Here is a 10,347-nt window from a genome sequence, read left to right on the forward strand (position 1 = left end):
TGCGGTTACCTGCAATGCATATTGATTTGGATCAATATGCAAATACTTGTATATCTTCGTATACAATTTAATTAATATACACCTATAACCAATTCGAATAGGTTGAACTGACAGAATACTATAACTAACACTGGTTGGTCTAGTTATAATGTGAACCCCTATGTAGAACAATACCGTCATCGGAGTACTGCTTGAACTTCCTGCCATTTAGATCGACCCTCGGAGAAGATAAAAGACCTATGCAAAACAACAATTGTATGTATAAGTGATATGCTAAGTCAATAGTAATCAAGAATTATTTTCACTACGTTCATGCGCATGCAATCTTCCCTAAATGTTTCACTCGTCACTTCAAAAATATTTTTGCATGCATTTATGACTTTTCTGGGAAAAGTCCTACCGAAATTTCAGTAGCATGCCGTCTGTAATTTGAACATTTACCCATTTTTACAATGACCCTGAAACGTTTGCAAGCAATGTAATAACATAGTTTGAGCACGCGAGAACCTGTGATATCTACCAGCATGCAATTCACATAACTGCATCAACCATACAGGAGGCATTCAGATCAATATGTCACTCAAATTTATTATTAATTTTTTGTTCAATTAAGAATTAATTAAGTTATATTAAAAATAAGTTGTTTGATTTTTTATTTTTAAATGGAAGCTCTAAACTAAATAAATAATTTTCACCCCTTCACTTTATCACCTAAGTACCAACAATCTTGATACGTAACATAAATAGATGAGAAATGAAAACTTGACAAATTTATGGAACTTCTTCTAATAAAATCATGACATAAACGTGAGGATACCTAGTTCAATCAAGCATGATTCGTATTCTACTTATAATTTGTCATGAAACTAACTATTCTTTCAAACACATGTATAGAATATAATTAACAAGAATGTGATTGAATTTGCTATTTATTTTTACATGTTTATATATTTATTACATATAAATACAATATAATTTTAAAAAATTAAACTTACATTGCCACGTACTTCTATGTATTATTCATTACAGTTTGGACACTTTTGTAAGTTTTTATAAAATTTATTTTTAAATTCTTCAGAAATTCTTATTAACTACAATTTGAGAAGTTTTAAGTCATTTATATAAACTCATTTCGAAAAATATAATTCAATTAGCACTTTATCACTTTATGCACAATATGACCTAGAATTATGAAAAATTATTATCTCAATGCATGCTTTTGAATTTGTCCTCTCCCCCAACAAGTACCATATTTTATAACATGTTATATATATACATCAAGAATAAGATTATTTTTTATTACATAATAATATATTTATTATTATCATTTAATAAAAACATTTTAATGTTAGTTAAAATAATAAGAACATAATTATCAATTAAAATTTTAATTAAAAATATTTTTAATTTTAGTGTAAAACATATTAGAAACTAATCATATATTTTAACATATTAATTAGTGATGCAATATAATTCAATTTTAAAATTAAGAAAAAAATCGTCTATTAATTATTGCATCTAAAATTATTAATATATCATCTCATGATTTTTATATATATATATATATATATATATATATATATATATATATATATAAATGTCTAATACACTTATAATAAAAATTGCAATAGAAAAATTAAATGGAAACCGAACAAAATTAACTCAAATTTGGGAATTTGAAATAAAAACCTTCAATCAACGATTTGAAGGTAATTCAGACTATATAATGCACACTAACAAATCAACCAATCAATCAAAGAATATTTATTTTCCTCTCAAAAAATAATGAACTTAGGGTTTCCAAGGCCTTACCCCATCTCCTCCTTTTATAATCTTCCTCCTCAAGCAACTCCTGCCAGCAACAGTAACCCAGCAACGGTCGTTCGCCAACAATAACCTGCAACGCGAAGAAAATTGTCCGACCTTTGCTCTCTGCTCTGCAACGTGAAGAAAAATGAAGCAGGAAGGGGTTGAAGAATGGGCGAAGGAAATCTCGCATGACCAACTTGCGAGATTTGCCATGCGTCAGCTCAGTAAACTTCTGCGCAGCAAATCTCGCAAGTTGGTCTTACGAGATTTGTAAAGCCCCGTGCCACGCGTCACCTTCCTGCTCGTTGGTCGCTTTAAATCTCGCAGCTTGGTGCTGCGAGATTTGCTTAGCCCCATGCCACGCGTCACCTTCCCACTCGCCCATCAATTTAAATCTCGCAGCATCAAGCTGCGAGATTACGTGAGCATCAATTTGGGAAATTTTTTCCCAATAAGAGTATTATTTAATATTTTATTTCTTTTTAATAATAAAACGGGAAAAAACTCACTAATTATTAATTAGGAAATAGTTAAATTTTTAATTAGAAAATATTAAAATGGATTTAAAATTATTAATTAACAAAACATTTAGTTATTTTTTAATTAGAAATATTAAAGTATTAATTAAAAATATTAATTAGATAATATTTAAAATGTCTATCAAGAGATTTCATATTTATGTTAATTAGCATTATAATTGACATTTATAATTTATTAAAGAAAAGTAACATTATTATTTTATAAAAAATTAATACAATAATTAATATTTAGACACAATTATTTGGGTTAAATGATTATTAAGTCATAAATATTTTAAATTTGTAGCTGTCGAAGCATTTAGAATGTAGATTTGATTAAGTACAATTATTAACAAGTCTTTGTGTTACAAACTACAGTTGTTCTTCATAATTACATCACATACATGTCAAGGGTATAATGGCCATTTAAAAAAAATATTTACTAGGATTCTCATGTTGAATTAAATATTGATATGAAAATTATAAAGGAAATCATGTAGCTTACCAGAAAATCGTCGACAATTTCAGAAAACCATCGACGGTGATATAGCCGAGAATCTTCGTATTTGAATATTGGTTGATATCCGATAACCTTGATAGTTTGAATTTGTAACAATCATATTCTGTACAAATCCTATGTATAAGACATTTTTCATATCTATGAAAATATTCTGCAAATTCTATAGAAATTCTGTGTACATTTTAAAAAATTTTACAACACGAATCAAACAAAAATATTCTAATGAAGCAAACATTCTATTTCTAAAAATGAGATTCTTGATAATATCATTCATGAAAATATTTTTGACATCACAAACCAAATTATCCTAAAGGGGTTTTTTCTTTTTGAACTCCTCTTTAACTCTTCAATTAATGTCATCTTATTTTTATTCTCGAAATAAGAGTTTGTATATATTTATTATCAATTTTTTCATTACCTACTTCCACAAATTCTTCTACAATTTCTTCTCCATTTTAACTTCATAACTTCTTTGGAAAGTACATCAAAATCATTAATAATTGAAGTTAAAGTTGATTCTTGATTAGAATGAAAAGGGGTTGAAGATTGCTTGAATATCGTTTAGAACCACTTATATAGAAATGTACTTTTTAAAAAAAAAATGTTAAATTTAATACGTGCAAATAATAAGTATTGAATTGGAAAAATTTTAAAAGTTATAAGCGATACTTGGTTGTGTTTAAAATAAATTATATTTGAATACTTACCTCTGCTGGCCTCCTCGTAGTGCTTGGTAACCTCCTCGTGCAGGTTTAGGAGCAGGAGTCGTACCAGTCTGTGTCGGACACTCCCTCATCAAATGCCCTGGCACCCCGCACCTGTAGCAGACACCTTGCCTGGCACGACACTCTCCTAGATGTCTCTTCCCACAAGATAGGCAAGCTGGAGGTGGCTGTGCACCCTGGAAACCGCGATTCCCGGTCTCCTGTCTCTGGTCCCTATAATAGCCACCTCTCATCCATGTAGCATGGCCGACTCCCTGCTGGGAACCAGAAGGTGTAGACCTCTTCTTCTGTCTCTGTTCCTCAGCCTCCAACCGATCACCAATCTCTGCTATAGTAGCTCGGTTAATCAACTCGGCGAAGTCCTTCAACTTCAGTATCGGTACCTACTTGTATATTTCTCTCCTCAAGCTTCTTTCAAACTGTCGTACTTTCTTTGCCTCATCTAGGATGATGTACGGGGCGAAGCGAGATAGCTCGATGAACCTCACTGCGTACTGCTGTACTAACAACTATCCTGCTTTAGATTCAGGAACTCTTCAATCTTAGCTTCCCTGGAAGAGGCTGGAAAATACTTATCGAAGAATATCTCTTTAAATCGCTCCCACGTCATCTTTACAGGTATAGTCCTTTGCTGCTCTAAAAGTATCACTACCGACCACCATCTCTCGGCCTCTCCAGTCAGTCTATAGGTGGCAAACAGTACCTTCTGCTCCTCTGAACACTGCAGCACTGCAAATATCTTCTTCATCTCCTGCACCCAATTTTCAGCGACTACAGGATCCGTCCCTCCTGAGAAAGTTGGATGACTCATCTTAATAAACTTCTCGATCGAACTACCGTGGCCTACAGATGGACCACCCTGTTCTCTCAAACTCCTGACAATTTCTGCCATCACTTGCTGGGCTACGCTGCGTAAAACGGCATCTGAATCACTACTCGCAGAGCCTGAGGGTCCAGCACCCTCACTCCCACTGGCGTGGGGACTATTGCCACCAAGGTCCATCCTGAAAAACATGTAACTTAACTCAAACTTCCTTCTCTATACGTATCACTCAACTCATATGCTATTTTCTCCTATTTAATTCATCTCTCCAAATCTCAATTCAAGGTTTAATCTTGCAATTTAGATACCTAACCCGACGATAGTTTACAATGACTTTCCTGAAATCGTCACCCCAGGAAAATCACACAAACCACCACGGAAGTCCTACATCTAGATTACAAAACCAGACCTCAAATTCCCTTATCCTATACTCTGGTATTATTACTGCTGCACTATAGAGTTTATAGAACCTAGTATCCTTGGCTCTGATACCAAATGTAACGTCCCTCAATTTCTAAATATAAAATGTCACATAATAGATAAAATGGTCAACCCGAACCCGTGGGTAGCGGGGACGCCTGTCAAACACAACGGAAATCTACGCAGCAGTAAACATAAAATCCAACATCCATCCATAAAGCATAATACTAGAAACATAATACCAGAGTTTACTACATCTCCCAATACTGTACATATATACAACCCTCAAAATATCAAAATGACACTAGGACCATATAACAAAAATCTACTGATCCTAGTACATAGCTTACCCTTCTATTAGGGAAGCACCAATCACTCAACGGCAGCCCTGACCCGTCGATCTCTCTAGGTTTCCTAAAAATCATTTAATGTTGGGGGTGAGACACTTCTCAGTAAGGGAAAATAAACTAAATACAGCTGTGTGACAACATGAACATTTAATGCAATTATACATATACAGTACACTTCATATTTCTATAAACATACTTCGTCATATAATAAATCATTATATACTTCCACATTTACTAGTAAATCATATCATAAGTAATGCATTTGTTATATTAATAATACTGAAAATGTTCCTAGGATGAATAGCTAGCTGGTGTCATGTATTATCCACCATGACGGGTTGTGTAGCCCGAAGGCAGGGCCCGACAATGGCTGGCCGACCACTACCGAATCAAACATGTCTGTAAGTACAATGAGCCCGCCACACCTTGGTCCGGACTGCCAGGTAGACGTCCACACTCTACTGAAAGGCACATCGACTATCCATCTCCCATCCCCTCGTGGGATGGTTAGTGCTAATTTGAAGTAGATATCTGATTTACACATATAGCTACGGTACCGAGCCTTGAACTGAACTAAACTAACATCCTGATTGTAATAACATATAATGCATGAACATACATAACATCATCATGGCCTCGTGCCAAAAACATAACTATGGCCTCGTGCCGGAATCATAAATACATGGCCTCGCGCCAAAATCGTAAATACGGCCTCGTGTCGATAGTATAAAAACATGGCCTCGGGGCCAAAATCGTAAATACGGCCTCGTGCTGATAATATAAATACATGGCCTCGCGCCAGATACGTTTCAGGTGTTTACTTTCTAAAAATAACTCATTTATCATATATTCGTCAAACTCAGTATAGCATAACTCGTCTTTTCAAAATACCTGAAATTATACTTTGCTCGTAAAATCATTCATATCATGATTCACTTCACATAAAAATAATGTTCATGCCACACATATGCCATTTAAAGTCATGCTTCATATTCTAAAATCATCATTTCTGGCATCTCATACATACATATACCTTTTAATCATAATAGCAGTATTTTCCAAACATACATTTCATATGTGATAAACAAATATAGCATATGCTTTTCTGAAAATAAATGTGCTCATAATTAATTATAATTTGCATGGAAAATAATTGCTTTAATTTATTCCTTTACCTGGCTACTGAGAAAGCCACTAAAATATTCTAGCCTGACTTCCGTAGGATTTCCTAGTCAATACCCTGAAACTGAAAATTTCCAGTATTAAAGTTCAGTATTTTCATGCGTACATCAATTTCTATAACTACCATAAAATCTAGTTTGGCTTAAAAAGCCTTACCTTAACTCATGGATGATTTCCAACTTCGCTTTCCCAACGATCCACTCCAGCAAACTGGTAGAGAACTTCGCCAGGAGCGTCGTGGTAGCCTCAAATTTTTGATTCGGCATAAAACTAGCCCAAAATCGAAGAGAGAGAGTGAGAGAGCCGAAGAGGAGAGAGAGAGAGTGGAGAGGAAGCTTGCAAATGAAATAAAAATCGGATTTTTCATATATATATATATATATATATATATATATATATATATATAGACAGTGGAATTCGTCGACGAGCCCGGCCTTCATCAACGAATTCTCACTAATTTCGTCGACGAAATTCAGTCGGCTCTAGAACCCCTATCGGTATTTCTTCTTCGATGAAACCCTGTGTTCGTCGACGAAGTTTGGTAGCTTCTTTCTGTTCCTTTTTCCAATTTCCCTTTCTTTATTATTTAAATTTCATTTAAAATTCGGGTCATTACAATTATTATTTACTAATTAAAAATAATCTTATTATTAATGTATATTTATAACATATAATTATCACACTAATTTATGTTTAAAATAGTATTAATAATTAAATTAAAAATTTTAGTTTATTTAGTGTCAATTTAAATTTATAGATAGTTTTTTTCGTTATTTTATAATTTAATTATATTTAATTAATAATGAATCGGTTATAATGCATAATAAAATAATATATGTTTATTTTTTAATTGAAATTTTAATTAATAGTTATGTTAATTATTTTTAGTTAGTATTTGAATATTGTATTAAGTAAAAATAATATAACATTATATTTTTATTAATAATAATTTTTTAAATTTATTTTTATTACATATGATTATCATATTAATTTATGTTAAAATAATATTATTAATTTTAGAATTGAATTATATTTTATTAATAATTAATATATTGTAATACATAATAAAATAGTGTATGATTATCTTGTGATGTATTTTTTTTAATTATAAAATAGTCACTAAATTTTCTTATATTTATAAAATTAAACGAACAATATAACTTATAAGTGGTCAAAAAACTATCTTAAATTACTTTTCAAACTTCGCTTAAATAATTATAAAAAAAATGATTGTAAAAAAACACATTTTGAGATAAGTGTGTTATAGTACAAGTGAGACGCTACTTTTTTTTTTTTTTTTTTTTAATTTATTAAAATGCTTACTTTAAGTGATGAGAATTATAAGTGCTTATTTTTTAAAATTAATATAAAAAACCTCCTTCCTGCTTTTAAAGAAATTCCTTTAAAAGAGCTAAATTAAACCTTAAAAGAACTGCGTTGGGCAGCCCTTGCTGTCACTTTTTAGTTCATCCATCTCTCTCATAAAACAAATCTAAAAAGACTGAATCCATCGTCGTTTAAGTTCCACATTTATTAAAATATAAACTGCGTAGAATTTTTAATCATTTTCACACAACAACGAACGAACTAACAACAGTACGCTTTGTTTTTTTCCTTTTATTTACACATTCACAAACCCAAAACGCCGCCACGAATATAATTCACATAAAAATAAATATATATAGGGAACAAAAACCCAAAACACCACAAATTACACAATCCACCATCATCAGTAATTACACCCCCCAAAAAAAAAATAAAAATAAAAATCAGAACTCAGTTGAGTTGGCACCGCCCACAATACCGAGTCGAGACCGAGTCCGACTCGCGCCGGCCGTCGAAAACCCCCCCTCTATGGCCCTTTCCTCCTCCCCCTCGTCTCTCCCCCTCATCATCTGCAACATCCTCTTCGCCTTTTCCCTCGCTCTCTCGCTCCCTCTCTCCTCCACCTCCCTCAGCACCTCCACCGCCCTCGCCTCCTTCGCCAGCCCCTTGAACCTCATGCTCCCGTGACTCAGCGAGTACAACGCTGCTACGCTGTTCTCCCGCGTCGCCTCCGACTCCGACCCCCCGCCGCCCCCCCTCAGCATCCCCACCAGGCATCCCACCGCGTTCGCGTCCAGCATCGCCGACCTCCCCTCCCCGCACGCCGCAAGGTTGCACAGCGTCAGCATCACGCGCCCCGCCATGGTCCCCGATCTCGCCATCGCCAGCAGCGTCGGGACCGCGCCCAGTTTCACCAGCTTCACTCGGTTGCTCTGAACCAGCGAGAGGTGGTACAGAGCCAGCGCCGAGTCGTGCCGTGCCCGCTCGCTCGCCGATCGGAGCGCGTGGATGAGTGGCTGCAGCGCGCCGAGAACGCCGATTGCCATCTTGTTGTCGTCTTCCAGGGCTAAGCTGAAGAGCGCGCCCGCCGCGTGCTCCTGCGACTCGCTGAACCCTCCCTTCAGCAGATCTATCAACGGCGGAACGATTCCTGACCGTACGATCTTCACCTTGTTTGCCTTCGCCAGCGAGAGATTCACCAGCGATGCCACCGCGTTTGTCTGCACAGCGGAATACCTCGAGGCGAGCAACGATTTGAGGGCTAAGAGCAGCCGGGGAGTGCACATCGAAACCCTAGCTTCTTCGTTTGTTCTCGTGGTCTCCCTCAGTGAAATCACGCCTTCTTCTTGTTCGTACACTTCGTGGCTCCACATCTTCACCACGACCTTTTCCTCTTCGGACGAGTCGGGGTTTATAGTGATGTTTAGGGTATCGTCCGCGACGATCTCCGACGACGACGACGACGAAGAATAGCAAGACGGCCGCGTCGCGAGCGGCAGAGGAGTCGCCGGACTCGCTGCGATGACCGATTCCTCGGAGCTCGAGTCGAAGTGGTTCGTCCGATGATTCAACTCCGTCGCCGCGTGCGAGAACGTCACTGGAGGCTTATCCGACACTGCGTTCAACAATTCCACCTCCGAACCCCTAATTTTCTCATTCTCCTCAGCGATGGCTTTCTCCGCCGCTATCATCTTACGAACCATCTTCTCAACGGAGCAATAGTCCGGAATTCTCGGATGCTCCGCCCCTGACGAATCGCACCACCGGATAACCGTCGACTTGAGGGCCAAATTCGGAATCACCGTCGAGAAATCAGGTCTGGACTCATCGGCGAGCACCGGCGAAAACCCCAAATCCCGGCATACCTGAACGCAGGTGCGCTCGAATGTTTGGCCCGACGAGACCACAACTGGGTCCGCCATCACCGACCCAAAAATGGGGCAAACGAACTCCTTCGGAGGTTCCCTGGCTTTATGCTTCGCCGGCGACGACGAGGACCGGTGTATGGAAATCTTCCATCGGTGCTTGCCATTGCCACCCATCTCTGAACCCACCGCCGAAAGAAACTCGGTAAAAATATCTACAAATCGGAAGCGGAAGGGCCCAAACGATGGTGGAGAATCTCGATGGTGAGATTTTGCGGCATGCTGCTGATGAAGGCCAGATATTGGAGACGTCGGGGTGTGGGGGACTGAGTCAGGGGGCAGAGGAGAGAGACAGAAGAGTGTATTTTTGTGGAGTGGCGTTTGGAAATGGGAGGGAGGAAAGGCAGATGCGGATTAAGATACGGTTTAGGGTTTACCAACTACGCTTTCTACAGAGAGTTTGAACTTTGAACTTTGAACTGTTACATATTTACACAATTGCCCCCGCTTACTTGGAATAAAATGTTTTTTTTTTTTTTTTCTTTTTCTGATAAATGATTTCCTGTTTGATTGAATGTGATAATTGATTGACGGAGAAAACGGGAGGTATCTTTGAATTTACGTTTTTTCTTATTTATTTTAATTATAAAAACGTCCTCTTCTTTAGTTTGTACAAAATTCAAATTTGAAATTAAAATCTTAACTAATAGATAATTAGTGAAAAAAATATTTCATTTTTCAATTAATTTAATTAAATAAAATTTAAATATTTTTATGTAGATTTTAAAATTAACTTGTATGACTTTTGG

General features: G+C 36.5%; 1 protein-coding gene across 1 annotated transcript; it reads right to left on the minus strand.

Moving 5' to 3' along the window:
* Positions 1-7,932: 7,932 nt before the first annotated feature.
* On the minus strand, positions 7,933-10,133 carry LOC131145597 (U-box domain-containing protein 38-like). Its single transcript, XM_058094769.1, has one exon. It carries the CDS (start codon positions 9,713-9,715, stop codon positions 8,117-8,119), a length of 1,599 nt encoding a protein of 532 aa, XP_057950752.1. The 5' UTR covers positions 9,716-10,133; the 3' UTR covers positions 7,933-8,116.
* Between the last annotated feature and the right edge of the window lie 214 nt (positions 10,134-10,347).

Source organism: Malania oleifera, chromosome 13, assembly GCF_029873635.1.
Source record: "Malania oleifera isolate guangnan ecotype guangnan chromosome 13, ASM2987363v1, whole genome shotgun sequence".
In the NCBI taxonomy this organism is placed as follows: Eukaryota; Viridiplantae; Streptophyta; class Magnoliopsida; order Santalales; family Ximeniaceae; genus Malania; species Malania oleifera.